At 38.5% G+C, this 18953-nt stretch overlaps 3 protein-coding genes across 12 annotated transcripts; all 3 read right to left on the bottom strand.

Moving 5' to 3' along the window:
* On the bottom strand, positions 1-4446 carry LOC103717849 (protein NONRESPONDING TO OXYLIPINS 2, mitochondrial). 3 transcript variants are annotated; one of them, XM_088707703.1, is made up of 3 exons: positions 4226-4444; positions 4024-4145; positions 1-270 (listed from the first exon to the last, which is right to left on the bottom strand). In XM_088707703.1, the coding sequence occupies exons 1-3, from the start codon at positions 4345-4347 to the stop codon at positions 251-253; spliced, it is 264 nt and encodes an 87-aa protein (XP_088563829.1). In that variant the 5' UTR covers positions 4348-4444; the 3' UTR covers positions 1-250. The 3 variants fall into 3 exon arrangements, with proteins under 3 accessions (XP_088563829.1, XP_008804609.3, XP_088563825.1); XM_008806387.5 differs by having other exon boundaries at positions 3950-4145; positions 4226-4443; XM_088707699.1 differs by lacking the exon at positions 1-270 and adding an exon at positions 277-2209 and having other exon boundaries at positions 4226-4446.
* Positions 4447-6052: 1606 nt separating this feature from the next.
* On the bottom strand, positions 6053-14221 carry LOC103717866 (Peptidyl-tRNA hydrolase II (PTH2) family protein). Of its 8 annotated transcripts, XR_003387647.4 has the most exons (10): positions 13681-14213; positions 13374-13565; positions 12266-12326; positions 11879-11915; positions 10628-10729; positions 10429-10501; positions 10135-10174; positions 9592-9631; positions 7854-7920; positions 6462-6484 (listed from the first exon to the last, which is right to left on the bottom strand). XR_003387647.4 is itself a non-coding variant. In XM_026808750.3 (9 exons), exons 1-8 carry the CDS (start codon positions 13720-13722, stop codon positions 7871-7873), a joined length of 597 nt encoding a protein of 198 aa, XP_026664551.3. In that variant the 5' UTR covers positions 13723-14202; the 3' UTR covers positions 6053-6475; positions 7854-7870. The 8 variants fall into 8 exon arrangements, 7 of the variants coding, with proteins under 7 accessions (XP_026664551.3, XP_026664549.3, XP_026664553.3 ...); XM_026808750.3 differs by lacking the exon at positions 10135-10174 and having other exon boundaries at positions 6053-6475; positions 13681-14202; XM_026808748.4 differs by lacking the exon at positions 10135-10174 and having other exon boundaries at positions 6053-6484; positions 13681-14200.
* Positions 14222-14617: 396 nt separating this feature from the next.
* LOC103717865 (Tetratricopeptide repeat (TPR)-like superfamily protein) lies at positions 14618-16257 on the bottom strand. The gene has a single exon (XM_008806406.6). It carries the CDS (start codon positions 16138-16140, stop codon positions 14755-14757), a length of 1386 nt encoding a protein of 461 aa, XP_008804628.4. The 5' UTR covers positions 16141-16257; the 3' UTR covers positions 14618-14754.
* Positions 16258-18953: the final 2696 nt, after the last annotated feature.

Here is an 18953-nt window from a genome sequence, read left to right as displayed (position 1 = left end):
TGATAATATGATATGCGCCAAAGAGTTACAATTTTTTTTGAGAAACACACAACAGTACGATACCCCAAAATAAATCAGCTCCCTTCTTTGTGAGGGGTGTAACATAATTCATAATTTAACAAAGATGAGTGCCTTACAACAATGACCTCAACTCAATTTTCGTGCAGCTCAAACTGCAAATGTCCAGATCAAAGTTTTTTTCTAAGGAAGCTTTGAGGTAAACTACATCCGCAGCCAATAGAGCCTTTTATCAATCAAAAAGGCCTGTTTCTGAGAGACAAACAAGAAACACATTAACACCATACTTTGGGAAACAAAGCATCAATCCAAGGGTAATAAACACAAAATATTAATACACACCATGTGATGGTTGATTTGATTAGTTACATAGAATTATGGGAGAACATAAAGCTCATGAAAAACAGCCAGAAATTTGTACAATCATTTTGTTAACTACATCTACTTTTTAAGTCCCTACAAACTACATCCACATTACATATCATAACCAGCCAAATGCAGTGTTCTGTAAATCACAACATACATAATTGTGGGGTAGACATGAGGGAATTTTATTGCTAGCCATTCCTAAGATAATCAGCTGTTCTCCAGGAAATTTCCAACCAACAAAAAATATAGTTACGTGTAACTGAAATAGAAGTTATGACTTATTGCCTCAACCAAAATTGTAACTAACAATTAGTTTATTGAACATAAAATGAATAATTTTCGGACATGCTACTATATCTTAGAAGCATATATAAAGAGGCACACGAGTTCATTATATGTGATGCACAGAAAGTTAATTCTACAAGGAAATTAGGCCAATGAAGTAGTCTATGGCAAATGTGATCTCATTCTATTACTAGTCGTATTAGTACCTATATATGCATTTCATAATATTTCAGCACATGTTAATGGAACTTAAACTAAGGCTTCAGGTAGCAGACAAAAATATGAATAGTTTAGTCAAATCGTAAACCATTTAATAAGGGAAAACATAACATTCCAATAGTTCTTTGGAGCAATTTCAATTATTCTTCTTGCGATCCAACATTATGAATCCATCCGAGCATATCCTCTTATGGTGCAAGAAATGATTCATCTTTTAAAGCATTGGGATGAGAATATTGATTTTAGCAGGATAGCTTGGCTACAAAGTCCAATTACATGGATGCAATTACAATATAAGCTTATCCATTAGTCTGTGATAGGACATCAAAAATAGAATAATTAGAACTTGATGATCTCCTTAATGCAGTTGTAAAGCTCAGTCAAGCATAAAACCAACAATGGCTGATGCCCCTCAGCAAGTCCGAAGAGTAACAAAACAAAGGAAGAATGACATCTAATGGGAACGTTAGCAAGACATAGATGCATAAGGCCTTTGCTCTGAACTAGAACTAAAGGTATGGAAAATAGAGAATTTGTTAGGTAAACATTCAAGTCTATCATGTTATTCTTACTCAGACATGGTATCTTAACACCAAGTTGATCAAGGGAAAACACTACAGCAACCCACTATCCTAGAGTTGTGCTTTTCCAGAACCAGACTAACAAAGGTTGTTATATTGGTGAAGCATATCTAAAAGATGATGAACAAAAGTTTGCTGCCTTTGTCAATTGTCATGCTTGCTTAGTATTAGTCTAGTAGATCTCCACTAATTACTTATCCTCCACAGAACTTACACTGAATAATTTCCTGAAACCTTCACTCCTTGAACAATACATATGGCATGCAAAAAATTCTAACTGCCATCAAAAAGTTGGGTTAACACAAGGAGCTTTCGACCTTGAACTTCATAGCATGCTGGAGTCGTCTTTCAATAGCAATAGCATGATAGTAGAAACTATCTCTGAGAAAAAATTGCAGATCATGAAATCACAAACATTTATATATAAACTTCTAGAAATCCAATTAAAAGATATGTCAATTCTCTTTCTTGCCCTGTTCGGTCAGTAGGCATTTCAGAATTGCTAATTCACTCATGAACCTGATCAAACTCTATACAACAGTGCCCATCTTTCCTAGATTATAAAATTGTTATGACATAATTAATTTTGAATCCAGAGTGGGGATTTGCAAAGGAAATAGAAGCCTAGATGAAAAAAGAAGAAGCAAAAGTAGAACCTTTTCATGAATAAAGCATCCTGCTGGATCCCATTGAATCAATACATCAAATGTCAAATAACTGTCCGTTTTTATCATCATCTGAGGTAAATTATCAATTATATCAAATTCAAGTTTTTAGAAAATGAATTGCAGGAACACCCAAGAATGCAGAAGTCACAAAGCATGTTAAAATAAGCTATCAAAATATGCCTGGCTTATAGGTTTCCAGTACTTACACGTACTGTCTATATGGGCATATATTACCAACCTGGCACGGTACTGGTGTGGTAGGGGGCTCACTATGCCCCCGTACCAACACATAATACATCTGTTGTCCCAACTCCAACAGCATACCGTGTGTCCGTACATGGATTTACCATACCGATCTGACCCATATCTGTATAGGGTCCATTATAGGGATTTAAAACATTGTGCAGCTAAAAGAGAACCATGCAAATACCAAGCCACATCAAGATGATATTCCACTATACACATCAAACACTGAGGATGCTTCTCAGTTATGATGTCCACCTAATTACGCATTTCTAGCAGTCTTCATCTTCAAGCCCCCGGAGAGGTCGTGTATGCCTTTTAAACCATTTGATCAACACTCTAACTTGTTAATATCTTTAGTCGATAAAGCTTGTAACCCTTCGAAGAGTCATCAGTTAACACTTTGATACTTGAGGGCCTTAGATTATATAGGGATCTCCTATAAGAAACCAACTTCAAAACCCCTTGTTTTTGTGGATAAAATAACTAAATAACTCTAATCCTGATTTCACAATATATTTGCATTATGCAAAATATTTCGACCATTCATGGTGAAAAAAAGAAACCTCTACAAGTCAATAAAATAAAACTTCACTCCAAATTAAAGAAATCAATATGTTACAGCATGATAAATCAGCACCATGTTCAATTAGTGCATAAGCACAAAGAGAAGGTATCATCTAAAGCACGAAGAATGGAGCTCTCCTGGAAACCAAAACACATGCTAAATGGTTTCCTTTTTCTCTTTTTTTTTCCCTGGTTTGATAGTGGGCGCCTCAGAGCATTGTAAGGAATCTTACAATTCCGTGAAGTATTCTAGCTTGTCTCTCATTGTTCAACCATGGGAGATAGATTAAGCATACATAAGAATGATACTTAGTTTCTAGCACATAGGAATATGTTTTATATCTAAGGATAGAATTGTTTTGCAAAGCTGCCATTCTAATAAGTGAATATGACAAAAGATTCACATGATCTTGAGGATAGAAGCATGTCAAGTTTGCAACTATCTGGTACCAAGGCTCATCTGTGGCATGTTTTATGAAGCACCTGCGTTCGTTCAGCTCCAGAACAAGCCTAAGAAATTCCCTATCCTCTTTTTTCTCAAATGCATTCTTAAAGTTTTATTTACTGATAAACCCAACTCATCTTTGGCATGCTTAGTTCATGCACATCCATAATCCATAAGCCATTTCAGCTCTCTTGATCAATACATCGGTGTTACAGTCACGAGCCAAATAAAACTTCAGCTTCTCATCAGTGTATATTAAGTGAAAACAACCATAATCGGGAAAAAAAATCTATCACATTCGCTTCACTGCAAAGGCCTCTCCTTTAAAAATCATACAATAGCCAGCTGACCAGATCCCAGAAAGCAACGCCAAATGCAGCTTCCCTATGTCGGATCATATATTGAGCCTCCCAACAAACAAATAGAACCACGTTGCAACCAAAACTATAAGAATTCGAAATCGCATAAATCTTACGAGAAAAGTTTGTCACACGCATGAGTCAATGAGTCGAAAGAGATAAATAGAAAAAGAAAAAAATAGAACGGTGTCTTACTCCACAAGATAGTTCAGAGAGAAATTGGGGGGAAAGAAAGGATCAGACTCCGGGGTTGGAACTGCAGAGCGTACCCTGGGACAGCGACCTCGAGCCCGCCGTGGAGTCTATCCCGAGCCGCGAGGTCAGCCGAGCCGAAGACACCGCGCTGTGGAACGGCAGGAGGGATTGCAAGGAACCCATCGCGCGAGGAACCCTAAAATGAAAACCAAAAGAGATCAGAAAAAAAAACAAATACAGGAGGGGAAGAAGTGACGAACATAAGAAAGATCTTGCCTCGGAAAAGAAGGAACGGGACGAGTGAGAAGATTAGGAGAGAGCGGGCTGCTGGTTTTCCTCATGGAAGACTTGAGGAAAGAGACGGCAGGTCTCGAGATCGAACGACAACGAGAGGCCATGAGATGGAGACTGGAATAGGAACAGAGGATGGAGCGGGTGACGAGAGTCGTAGAGAGAACCGTGAGGGCAAAGTGCGCGAGGGTTTCCGAAGGTTTTCATTCGTTTTTTTATTTTTTCTCTCTCTCTCTTCCCCTTTTTTTTTTTTTTTTTTTTTTTTTTTTTTTTTTTTTTTTTTTGCTACATTAGCTGCTCACATTGATCTCGCATGAGCACAACTAACTACATCACTAACAATAAGACTACACAAAGCAGAAGGAACGGAAGACAGCTCAGCTCAGAGAACATTTCTCGAATGATGAGTAGCGAATGAGGCGATCCAATCAGCAGCCTGGTTCGCCTCCCGTAGGACGTGCCTAACCTGGACCGCGTGGCACTTCCGAAGCAAACGTGTGTCAACTAGAAGATGATGCTTTGCCTCCTCCGGCCTCCCCTCTCGCGCTCAATCAACAAGGCTGAGTTTCCTATCAGGATGATGTAACTTGCCTCCAGAATATGTCTTGCATAAGCAAGTTCCTCCCATGCAGCCTTGAGCCTCGCCCCAAATGTTGATAACTCGAAAGACCGCCTCCCCCGTCGCAATCAACCTGGAACAATAGTCTCTGATCATAAATGTCATTCCTGCACCATCGCCACCGTTAGACCAGTTTTCATCAAAATTCATCTTAAGGTGATAAGAGGGATGGAGGCTCCCCAGAAAGCAAATTTGCATGCTAAAAAAATGGAGAGAGAGCCCTAGATGTCCCTAGCCACCATAGATTGTGCACGTGGCAGTGTCAATGGCACCGCGTATTTCTTTATCAAAGTTTTTCTCTTGTTTTGGGGGGAAAAAAAAAAGGAGAAATTCTCACCATGGGGACGCTGGCTACGAAATGGGTCCGAACCAAAACTGGTCGGCAGCAGGGCCTAAGAAGCATTAAGAATCTGGCAAAATTGGGTTGGGAAAAGGAGGCTGTTGGGGTTATTCTTCCTTTTCTCCCTTGAAACTATTGGTAGGGTCAATTGAACGTTTGGAAGAACAATCTTTGCTTCTTATATGGCAGCATTCCGGGGGCATATTGTGGACAGAATTATCAGTTGTTCCTGTCACTCTCTATAATATATATTTTTTAATTTTGTTACAATATTCCTATAAAAATATATTTGGCTTATTCTTATTATCTAAAAGTATAAAAAGAAAAGAAAAAACATTTTGACACCAATGCTGGGCACAATTGCCAGCAATCATTGAACAGGAAGAAGCCCTCCTTATCCTCCTCTCTTTTATTTATTTATTTATTTTTTACCCAACCGGCCAGGCCATTCGTCTTAATATTTTATATTAATTTTTTACTTTCAGCCTGAAATTCTTCCAGCAATACAACCATCATTATCCTATCACACCAATCCTACAAACCTCTTATCCCTTCTCATTCGATCACGACGGAGGAGCAAGTCAAAATATGTCGTGAGGAGCAAGTCAAAATAGAAAAACTCAAATTGGGTTTAAGGATAATCAAGCTAGAACTCCTGCTAATGATTATGTTTATCATAAAGGTGGATACTTTTCACATCAGATATTACATTTTCCTTGGGTTTTGCAATCATGTCACTATTGATTACTGCAATCCACAAAAAGAGTGGTTTACGCGAGCAACAAATTGGAATACCTTCTTTTGCAGCTGACAAGAGCTAACCTGCTGAATGAAATCTTCCATTGTATAACACTTCAAGGAAATATGATTAGATTAAAAAGGAAAAGGTACAAACTAAAACAAACAAGGAGCCGTTTTTGGATAAATATGTGCGTTCAAAGGTTAAGAGTTGTTCAACAAACACATGAAAATTACACAGAACTCAAACCACATTGGAGCTTTTGCAATAATACCCCAATAGAAATCAAATGGAAGTCCAATACCCTGCAGAAGTTAGCAGTTGGATATGAACATTGCTTGATTGGCTTTCCCGGGTCAAGAGCTGCTGTTTCAACAGAAGGTAGGGAAGAGGAGGCCATGCAGAGGACCGTCGTCGTACTTTAGTTAAGACTTCACTAAATCCCTGAACAATCATGGCTTTTGCTTGCACTCGTGGCACCTCGGAAGAATCCATTAGGAAAAACACCAAGATAGAGGAGCCTTCCTCATTCCTGTACTGGAAAATCTGCCATATAATGGATCAGTCTCTAATAAAAATGATCAACCAACCATAAATAGTCTAATAATAGAATTGATATATGATTTATTAACACACTGCCAAACAAGAGCAGGCAACTATTAATGCAAAGAAAAAAGGATCCTTAGGGAGTTATTGTGTCTGACCACAATTTTGTAAATAATAACAGCAACATTTGATAATTAGGCTGATACACATTTTCTAGTCTCTAGAGCTCATCAACCAAGATATGAGCACCTTAATTTGCCACCTGTGCACCATAACATCATTACCTCCGTTGTGCTCAAGCACGTGCAACTTCCCAATTGCTCTACAGTATGTACATAGCAAAACTGATGGAATTGGCTCTTCTTCACTATATCCATCTCTCCCTTATTCTACGCATTGATTAACCAAACTTACAACAACAACATTATTCCCATTAAAAATGCTATATTTGCTAGCATTCAATTTCAAGGTCTTTATCATTAAAACATCCTCCATTATTTTGGTCCAGAGTTCATTGCATGAACTATATAGTTGTCCAACAATATTTTCAGCCTCTCTCAAACAATGCGTAATGAGGTGGCCAAGTCTTGTTGGATTGGCTCATAAAAACTGCTAGATCTGTAAGGCTGAGGCAGAATGAAGCAGCTCTTCTTTATTTCCATAGGGCCAGAATTACATATTGGCATCGTATTAACAGAAACAGAGAGATCCTCCAAAACTCCAACTAAGAAAACAAACTCCTTAGTCAAAGCTGATGGATAAGATATAAAATTATACTATTTTCAGAAGCTAGGCACTTGAAGAGGAGGGCCTGGAAGATGTAAAATTGGAGATGAATCTATACAACTAAAATGAATGGTTTAAGAGACGAAACTCATATAAAATACAACAGCCGTATGCTAATAACATGAGAGGCTTCTTGTAACATGAAGTAGGTTTGTTGCATAAACTCTAGCAACAAGGTTGAACATACTTAACTCGCCACTCATAAATTGCCCATGATACACTTTTTGGATACTTCATATTTCATTCATCTGGAGGTCTAAATAATCTATGCAGTGCAAGATCATTAAAATCGTTTCTTACAAACCCCACTCTCCATTTTTTTTCTGATATTTTCTTCTTAATCCCCCCACCAAGTTCCTTAATATGTATGTATATTAATTAGCGTTACATCGTCTAAGAATTTCTCCTGCAACCATTTTAGATAACTTATCACCTAATTCCACTTCATGTGAAATTCTCTTGCAACACAATCTGAGAAGTGAAATTCATCATAGTATACATCCTACAAAGAAACATGCAAGCAAATTTATAACTAACAGTTTTTACAGGTTGATAAAAGGAAATAATGGCATAATGTACTGACCCTTGTGGCTGCCCATTTTAAAGTAGCCGCAGTTTTCCGGTAACCGAATCAATATCTGCTTTCCTCCCTATTTGATAACATCCAATAACATAGTATTAATAATATAAGACTAACAGATAATAATTAGACAGAAAGCAGGATAGTCTAGTACAGGCAATATAAAAGGGTGCTTATTTTGGACTGAATTGCTTTACCATCAGATGCTTGACAAAAATTAAGACAAATAAAAGTAAATAGAATTAAGGGCAACCATACACAATATAATGTGAAAGTATTATAATTACATAGCCATTTTTTCAATTGAAGTTGAATCAAGTATGTCAACAAATATTGTTAATTAGACAAGTCTATCCTTCCCATCATATTACACAGATCATTAGACAACCAATTATCAACATTTTCACCACGTGATATAGTTTGTATTAGCTCTACCGATAAGCTTTAACCACCCACATCAAACCATATAATAAATAAATGAAGTTTTTTTCATTGACTTTACATAGGGCAAATTTAAGATCTTTTGCAAAGCACTCTCTCTCTCTCTCTCTCTCTCTCTCTCCGTGTCTCAAAGTAAATCCAAATCCCTTGCAAGTCATTTCTAGAAAAGCTCCAAAACATTGCTGCATAATAATGCCCTTGTGTTTTCTAATAAACATCTCCCTAACCTTCAGAAACATTAAAATTTTCAGATCTTATGAGTATTGCTGAACAAACTTCTTTTCCTGATTTTATTCCTGCTTAATTACAGTAAATGGTTTTTGACGTTGGAGCATCTAGGATTCACCTGTAGGGTGAGTGGGTTTGAGTCCCACATTGGGTGCTATGCCACTTGGACGCCAATTCTCTATTAGGAAAGTTTGATGTTGATCAATTTTAAGAAGTTTTAATTTTTGTGAACTTCTCTTTCGACGACTTTTGATATTATTAGGAAAGTTAATAGTTAGAGTTATTCGAGTCATCATAAAATTAGGAACCATACATTGGAAAGGTGAAGAAAAGAGTTCCTTTGTACCACTTATAAATATCCCATTGGGGCTCCTCTTGTACTCATACTTGAGTTATTGATTAGTGCGAATTCCCTTGTAGGACTTGTCATTGTCTTCTCTCTATTCTCTCACCTACCTTTTGGCAGATTTTTTGAATTTGTGAGTGAGCATCGTGAGAGGTGTATCTTTAGAGAGGCCAGCCAAGATAGTGTTTTCAGCCTTGTAAGAGAATGATCTGCCCTGCTCCTCTTCCACCTACCATCCACCCCCATTGAGAGCCTACTGGCTTGCAGGTCACCGTTGCCACTAAGGTTCTGACACCCTTTGCCGTATGTGTTGTAGTGAGGTTTTTGTCTTATCACAATTGGTTGTGCGGACACTCCCTTCCTTCCTCGAAGTTTTAGCTCAAGTTCAACACCTCTCGACATTAGTTTTAGTTTTAAATTCTAATATTTGGTTAATTTCATGAACCCCATACAATTTTTATGAATATTACACTAACAATTTTCCCCTTGAAGATTGTCAAGTTCTACCTATTCATCAAGATCCGTCAAATTATCTTATCTATTCCTTCTACCTCCTTTTTTTCTTCTAAATTTTTAAAGCCAATATTTTATTTTTGTTTGAGAGGAAAGCATATTAAATTAAAAAAACAAATGCAGATTGTTTGAAAGCAATTGTAAGAAAAAATAACATAGATCCTAAATATAAATGAGAATAACTTCATATACAAGCTGTAGGGAGGACTTAACCTGGCCCAATGGCAAGAACTGTCCTCGACCCAGCTTGAACCTGCATGAGATTTTAATCATGACTACAGCACAGAGCATAATCTTGCTTGGACACAATTAACAAATCATGATAATAAGTGTATTGATAATTGGATCCTACCTCATCAAACATCTGTATGGGGAAAAAAGAGAAAAAACAGTAAAAGTAAAATTCACCAAGCCATTCATGTATTGCATCCAATATAGCTGAGATGGATGTTGTTTGTTGCAATAGCAATGTGCATACATTTGTCAAATAAACCACCAGGAAAACAAATGACAGCGAGGCAGCGTTATTGTGCATATAGTGGCTTGCATTGAGCATCCATCATATTCAAAGGATAACTTTTGACAGGAAGGAGATTCAAGATAAAAAATTTGGGTCCAAATAATGTCCATCTCCCTCTTGATGGATCTTGAACCAATTTGGTCTTCCCAAGAGCATTCCATCCATTTCATGTATAATTAATTGGGAGTAATTATATGAATAATATTGAACAAAGTAATTTATTCATAAGTCCTTACCATCAGAACTTCAAGGGTTTCATGACAGAATTAGAATATTCTGCATCCATTAACAGAAAAAATTATTATGAGGTATTTAATTCTATACTGTACACGACTGTGCAGATAATCTATTTTACTTGTTTTTGTTGCTTTTGCATGTTAATTATGATTGTTTCATGTTCTCGAGATGATCATTACGAAGCATGCTCAGTAGCATGATTTTCAGTAACATAATCGACAACTCCTTTGTGAATGTTTAGTGAAACCACATTGTGTAATATTTACATTTACATGATAAAAACAAAAATAAACCTGTGTGCGCCCTGCATCAGCAACAACAAAAGTTGGAAGGCCACACCGATCTGCTGTTTCCTTCATCTTATTCCTAATAAGACACATTATAAAAATTAAAAAGAAAAACTGACATGTGAAAAGATATTTTTAAAAGTCATCAAAAATCAAGGTCAACATTGTGCATTTAATTGGGAAAGAAAAAGGACTGCTTGCTTACATTTCTTGTTGATTTTTGCACGACAAAACTATTTTAGGCTGGCCACATTGCTCCCATTGCCTCAAAAGAGATCGGTGGCTGAAAGAAGAGAGATTAGAGGGCCTGCAGAATTCTTGCAACAAGATTTGTTGCTCAAACAATAGAAACACTGGCTGAGATACACCAATAAATGATCACTAAAGAAACAAACTTTGACAAACCATAACCAATGCAACTACTGATCAAATGAAAGAGACATACATACTGCCAGATTTGTAGTCACCGTTCATATCATTTGCAAGTACAAGTGCTTAGCAGTGTTGGATAGTTAGTACAACAAAGAAGCACAAAGATTGTAATAAAGCATATATCATGGTCCACCGTACTGCCCCACACCGCTTGGTATGAGGCACACTGTACCGTACTAGAAGGAAATAGGTATGAAACTTAACTTCAAAATGGTACAAGTCCGTACTGAAGCGTATTACCCCATACCGATGTGCACCGACCTGTACTGAGATGTACCGAGGTCTACCGAGATGCATATCGGCCCGTACCGAGGCGTACCAACTTATATCGAAGCATACTAAAATAAAAATTGAGAAAAATAGCTAGAGAGTTATTTCTGTATAGAAATATCCCGTACCATACTGCATTGAACCAAACCAATAAGGTACCGATATGGTACCCGGTACCGATACGGTACCCGGTACCGAAATTACAGATCTTGGAATGTAATGTTAAAAAGAGCACCAGATCATGAAGAACTTCTGCAGAAGCTAAACAAGTATTCACCTGTAAATACTTGGCATAATACTTAATTTAAATCCCAAGTGTTTCCATTTTTTCAGATTGTATGCCCACAAATCTGATTTACAGATAACAAATGGCCTCTAATTGCCCTTGCTTAACATAATTTTGTATATAATGCATGAACTACTCAGAAATAATGAAAACAGTATTCAAGGCCTTTTAAAACTCAACAATAGAAACAGCCTGATTGCTGCAGACATAGACAAATTAAACCATCAAATCTAGAAGAGGCCTAAAATTCTTATGTATTAAACCATCAAATTCATCCCTCCTTTCAGCCACAGACAAATATACACACAAGACTAAGCGAATTTGAGCAATGCCACATGCAGCAAAGAGAACTACATTAAGTCTGATGAGCTGTACATGTCAGTCGATAACAGACGATCAGAGAGTATAGAAACGTCATTGAACCAAAAATGGCTGAAAATGGAATAGGATATGAAAGCATAATAGTACCTTTGCGACATCTCTGCATACATGCCAGTGGCTGCATCTGTCATTTCAAATGAGTGGCATGTAATTAGTGACAAAAAGGGGACAACCAACCAAAATTTTAAAATTTATACAGTGACGAGACTACAAATGTGGCCGAGTTTGGAAGATTAAGATGATTAAAATTTGGCACTAATAGCTGGTCCTTTGATAGGGAGGGGCTACTGAAAGTGTGCAATCATTCTTGACTAATGATCCTTCAAAGGATGATGGCTCACTATCATATGGAAATAATGGAGACCACACCAGCAAGTAAGAAAACCAACAATATGGACAAAATAATTATTTAAAATGAACTAATAATATATATTTTTATTGATGATGCCAAATTTATCAATTAATGTATCGTACGAGCACATTGAGAAGCAATTTTTCCAGCTCCCATCCTCAAATCTTGTCGAACAATTAGAACCTGCAATTGGCAGTACATCCATTGTTAGCTAATTTTTGCCACAAAATGACTCATGTAGTAGATTACGAGACTTAATTGTCAATATCTAAACATACCAAATTGTATATCGAAATCAAAGAAAGCTTCTCTTATCCTAAGATGGTATGTTAGTAAAGCTCCTGAAAGAAGAACTACTTCAAATAAAAACTTTTATAACCTAGGTACTTATCTTGCTTCTTATAAATTTCATCTCTTTCACGTCTTTTAATAGGATAAAGTATGAAAAAAAAAAGCAATATCAAGCAAGAAGTAATATTTAGCAAAAATGAGACAGCTGAGAGAAAGCACATGACATCACATAAATTTGATTACAGCTGTATTGAAGTCAGAAAGTAGAATTGCAGACAGACAATACAAGAAAGTAATGCCTAAGAGTAAGATTAACTTTATATTTAGCAGTGGACAGCTGGATGTTATAATTGGCTAGGTTAAAGGGTGATCCAGGAACTGTCATTGATTGGATTAATGCAAAAGGTGCTATAGATGACCATGCCCTGCCACTTCTCGGAGATATTCATTCATGCATGATACAATTGCAGGCTTTTCAAGCTACTCATGCATTTTGGGAGGCAATCAGGCGGCAGATTGATTCGTGGGATGCGCAGCTGAGAATCACCACAACCTTTGCCTGGCTTCTAGTCTTCCTGTTGCTTTCAATTCTTAAGTTGTGGCTGATGCGAGGGAGAAAAAGATATATTTGGCAAAGAATGTGGAGTCATGAATGTTGAGAAAGAGTGGATGCCTCGGCATGATATAGACTCAATTGGGATAATTGGATGCCACAACATGATCGTGATCAATAAATTGCAAAATTTCTACAATCAAGATAACTGCATAAAACACTTAAACAAAAAAAAAAAAAAAATTGGGATTCGATTATAATTCCTTCTTCACTTCAGAAAGAAAAGAAAAATAAGGGAGGGCGAGACAAAAAGCAGTGAAGTAAAACCCAAATCCTTTTCACGTTCCCTTCCAAATTCGGGAAGGTGGAGGAGAGAATAAGCATACCATCTTGAGTTCTTCACCGTTGCCGCAGGAAACGACCGACTGGTGCTTGCCCGACGGAAAGGAGGATTTCCCCTTGGAGCTGCTTCTATTGGAAGCAGTGAGATCGATAAACAGGCCCAGAAGAAACCCGATTACGAGCCCTGGAAGGAAGTTCTCCGGCCTCAGGCTGGCGGCCAGCCATGGCTCCTCCCTCTGTGGATTCGAGAGATGAGAGAAGAAATCAGAAGGTTTTCGAAGGAATGCAAGAAGAGCGGGGGGAGGGAGGGTAAATAGAGTCGAGTTATTTTGCGGCGGAGAAAGGGGATACGTTTTTCGAAGGTTGGGATGGATTTCGCCGGAAAGGAAACATTTACCCTCCTTGCCTCCTGCTTTGTCCGCCAGCGATTGGTTCGGATTTGGGAGGGCGAGAGAGAGGGCGGTCGAAGAGAGGTTTTGCCGTTCCTGAGTTTGGTTCTTTAGACCATCCCGGATAAGTATATCCTTCTGGATTGGTGACAATAAACGGCGATGCTGTATAATTTCGCTAGCCTAATAAGAAAGTTCGCTACGACATCCTGGGCCTTCAGCCCGAGACCTATCTCGGCCCATAACAAAATAAGATGAATGAGGTCCGTTTTGGAAAAGCTTTTGGAGGGCTAAAACATACTTTTTGAATCTCCAAAAGTACTTTTAAATAAAATAGAAATATTTAGTAAAATTTTTGAAAAGCTATTTTTAGTTTTGTCAAGAAGGTAAAAGAGCCTTTTGGGAGAAGCTATTTTGGAGCTTCTCTAGAAAAGAACTTTTAGAATCCGTCGGAAAGCTATTTTGAGTTATAATTTTTTTTTTGGACCAAAATACTCATGATAAAATATAATAGTTATAGAAAATAATAATATTAATATATAATTATTATTATTATAATATTTTATATTTTTATTATGGTATTATACTATAAATATAATCTTATAGTACATTATATCATATATTTATGATATATGATATATGATATATCAGTGTATTATTATATTAAATTATTATGTTATAGTATATAATATTATATTACTATATTATAATAATATTATATTATAATAATATAGGGAATCATTTTCAAGCCACAAGAGCAATATTAATACATAATTTTATTATACTCTATTGTATAATACTATGTAATGTCTTTTATAGTCATTTTGTCGTAAGAAAAATGCATTTTCAGTTTGTTTACCAAACACATGTAAAAGTTTCATAGCACTTTAGAAATATAATTACCAAATAGCAAACAACATTTTATAAAAACTTTACTTTCAAAAGCTCTAAATAGCTTCTCCAAATCCCCCCCCCCCCCCCCCCCCCCCCCCGCGCGCACTCCTCTTTGACTCAAACCAGCAAATGCCGCTCCAATTCAAGCTGACATGGCTGCCAAGCTATACCCTGGCGTCTTTGCCACCCTCCTCTTCCTCATCAACCTCCTCAACCTCTCCACCTCCCCCCACATCCCCTTCCCCGCATAAATATTCGACAGCACTACGTACACCCCATCATTCCACGGCTCGAGCTCCAGCAGCTTCCCCGCCGCCCACTCCCCCACCTCGGCATCACCGTGCTTCTCGCTTGCCCCCAGCAGCGTCCCCCACACTACCGCGTTCGCTGCCACCGGCATATTCTCCACCACCGTCCGCGCCTCCGCCAGCCTCCCTACCTTCCCCAGCATATCCGCCACACAACCATAATGCGCCACTGCTGGCTCCACCCCCCACTCCCTTGCCATACCATTCAAATACCTCATTCCCTCCTCTATTCTCCCCCCATGCGCGCACGCGCACAGCACGCCAACCATCGTCACGTGATTCGGCTTCACCCCCTCCTCCCTCATCGCCTTGAAAAACTCCAGCGCGGGACCCACCTTCCCGTGCGTCGCCAGACCCATGATCATAGCCGTCCACGTTGCTACGTTCTTCGGCGTCACCCTGCGGAAAACCTGATAAGCCAAATCCGTCCGTCCACACTTGGAATACATGTCCACCAAGGAATTGCACACCATAACGTCGAGTCTGCCTAAATTTTGGGCTTGGAGGACACATTTGTGGACCTGTTGGGCTAGGTTGAGGTCGCCCAACCCGCCGCAAGCCGAGGCGACGCTGACCATGGTCACGTCGTCCGGGACCAAACTGGCTCGCCTTAGCTTGATGAACATGTCAATAGCCTCGGCCAAGCGGCCGCCTTGGGCGAGGCCGCCTATGATGGCGTTCCAGGAGCCGAGCTTTCGTTGGGGATTTTGGTCGAACATCTTGAGGGCAGACTCGAACTCGCCGGTTTTGGCGTAGATGCTGATGAGGCCGCTCTCGCAGAACTCATTGAACTCGAGGCCGAGCTTGACGGTGGCGGTGTGGAGCTGGCGGCCGGAGGAAAGAGAAAACGTCTGGGAGGCGGCTTTGAGGGCGATGGGGAGGGAGTAAGAGTCGGGGGTGGCGCCGGAGGAGGACATTTGGGCGAAGAGGAGGAGGGCGCGGAGGGGGCGGGCGTGGCGGAGGTAGGAGCGCATGAGGGCGTTCCAATGGAAGGGGGCGAGGAGGAGGTGGCGGCGGAGGACGTAGGCGTGGATTGGGGCGAGCTCGGATGGGCCGGCGCAGGACTCGAGTTGGGTTGCCAAGGCTGTGGCTCGGTTGTAATGGCATTCTGGGGAGGGGGTTTGGGTTTGGATTTGGTTGAAGAGGGGGAGAATAAGGGAGGATGGGTTGGGTTTGGGGGTATTGGGGTGCCGAGAGAAGAGAGAGTGAGGCGAATACATGCGGCGGGTTTAGGCAAGAGGGGAGGTAAAGAGAGGAAACTCCAAAGTCCAAAGGCCAAAGGGCTAATGATGATATATAGGCCACAATGCACTCAAATTGATGCCGTTGTCCGGATTTAGAATGGATGGCAGATCTGTTTTCATGTCATTTGCTTTACGTGAACGTACGCCGCTTCATGCAACAAATGAATCTGTTGCAAAGATCTTTGCTTACATTAAAATTTAGAGTAAATTACATTGATCACTCGTGATTTAAAGTAATTATAGATTTCCACTCAAGTATTTGGAAAATATACATTCTACTATCTATTTTTTATGCAATATATATGGGATATAACCTCTCATGATAATCTTCCTATTAAATAAGCTAACGGACCTTGCCAACCCTATCACTCCATAACTTATTTGACTCTTAAAATATCTGAGGTGATTTGGGACAAGATTAAAAAGATCGGATTAATCTTGAAAACTAAGATTGAGTTTAGCTAATTTGGGATAATTTAGTCTTTTTAATCTTATAAAAAATGGTTAAAATATTTTAAGACTTAAATAGGTTAGAGAGAGACGACCCTGTGAGCTTGTTTAATAAAAAGATAATGATAGAGAATTATTTATTACACAGATGGTAAAACTTAGATGGTGGAATGTATGTTTCCGAAATATTGGATGAAATTTGTAATTACCTGAAATCTCAAAAAAAAAATCAATATAATTCACTCTAAAATTTAAATTATATTTAAATCCTAAACTTCTTGCACTTGTGCCAACTTGACTATGTCAAACATTGACAAGCCCGTGAATTATGTCAAGTAGAAACACACTTAAACTTTTAATGTCGACTAGTGAGAGATACTTAACTACTGCCAAATAGCGACAAATCTTTTTGCTATTTTTGACCTAATTGATGTTGAAGCAGAATCTCTAGATTTTGAAACCGATGTTGAAGCGTGAATTAACACTGTCTTTAAGCGAATTTTGTCCCCACTATGTTGCTGTTGGTACATGAACTAGTTGTGAAAGCAGCGAGCGCAGTAAATAGAGCAAGCCAGATAGAGAAGGGTGCGCGTCAACATGGAAAATCTGTCCGGACTCTGGCGCTTGGTCTATTGGTTGACCTTTTCAGACGTGCCCCCAGAGGGGTAATTAAACGGATGAGCCTCTAAAGTAATAGCTGTTCGCCTTTTGTAATGGAGAGTAACGGAAAGAAGATTTAGCAGTGATGATTGGGGTGGTCGTTTTCTCTCAGTCTGGCATTGGGTTAAGAGAAAAAAACCTCCAGCAAATTCGCTCTAGGATACAATAAAACCGAAATAGAATTCTAGCCAGCAAAACTAGGATTTTTCAGAACAACTGAATGAAAAATTTAGAAGAAGTTACCTTTAATCTATGAAGGACATTGGCTATTTATAATCCTGAACTAAACTTTGAACCAATATAACTATTGGAACAGTGTCTGTTCAAAACATAATGGATAAAAACTGCCTTTGGCAGTTATGTTGTACAAAACTATATTAGTGTAAAAAAAATAATAAATAAATTCATAGCCAATCTGAACTTTACACGTGCATGTTCCACGTGCCCAAGTGCCAATCTTTGATTAATATAATATTGGCTTTTCCTCCTCTAATTCCCACTAAAACGTTACTTGAACATGTGTAGGATATGAATACTTATAAAGCTATCTAAAAAACTCTACGCAAGCAATGTGGGACTAAAACCCCTCTCAATATTACAAAGAAAGGAGACTTCCAACAATCCCCCACTTAGTTTGTAATGCTAATTATTCGAGTGTATGCATTGAGAAAGTTTCTTTCGAATTAAACCTCCTCTTAGTGTAAGCACTTTAAAACTTCGACGAAATCAACAATAACTTAAGTTTAAACCGTGATTCCTTATTATCAAAGCTGGAAGTATACCGTAAGTTTTAGCACCGTATATGGCCTTGTGCTACATCTTGGATTCATGAACATATACAAAAAAATTAATATCCAATTTTCTGTTAGAAGCGGCACCACTTCTATGTTCGTATAGGTGATGTTCCTTTGAGCCTTAGTACATGGCTCCCATGTTCAAACCGAACAAACAAACTTCATTAAAGGCAATATCTATACCTACCCTCCTTTAATAAGTATTAGCCTTTAATACTTGAAATCATCACTTATCAGAAATTTATTATTACTGGGTTCCTATTACTAGTGACAAAGTTTAAAATGACTTTAGACCCATACCTATGGCAGTTTTTCTAATCATATCTCTCGAGAGTCCTTTGGTTAATGGGTCAGCCAAATTATTACTGGATCTTATATAGACAACTTCAGATATAAGTTGCCTTACGTACTCGTGCCTTAAACTAATGTGTCTAGACTTGCTGTTATAAATCTTGCTAAAAGCTCTAGACATCATTGCTTCACTATCACAATGCAAAGAAATCGCTGGCATCGGTTGTGGCCACAACTTTATATCTAACAACAAATTTCCTAGCCATTCTACTTCTTTGCCTGCTGCCGCTAAAGCTATAAACTTAGATTCCATTGTGGAATATATAAGTTATACAAGTTTACTTTTTCGAAGCCCACTAGACAACTCCTCCACCTAAAGTGAAGATCCAACCAGACGTAGAGTTGTTATCATTAATGCTAGTAATCCAACTAGCATCAGTATAACCCTCTAACACCCCAGAAAACTGATTATAGAATAACCCATAGGATTTAGTCCTTTTAAGATATCCAAGAACTCTTCCTATAGCTTTCTAATATCCAGTGCTGGGGTTGTGAGTAAACCTTGAGAGTTTGCAAACTGCAAAAGCAATATCC

This window comes from Phoenix dactylifera, chromosome 1 (genome assembly GCF_051530095.1).
Source record: "Phoenix dactylifera cultivar Ajwa chromosome 1, Ajwa_hap1_PhDact_Kaust_v1.1, whole genome shotgun sequence".
NCBI classification, from domain to species: Eukaryota; Viridiplantae; Streptophyta; class Magnoliopsida; order Arecales; family Arecaceae; genus Phoenix; species Phoenix dactylifera.
This window is presented reverse-complemented; position numbering and strand designations above follow the sequence as displayed.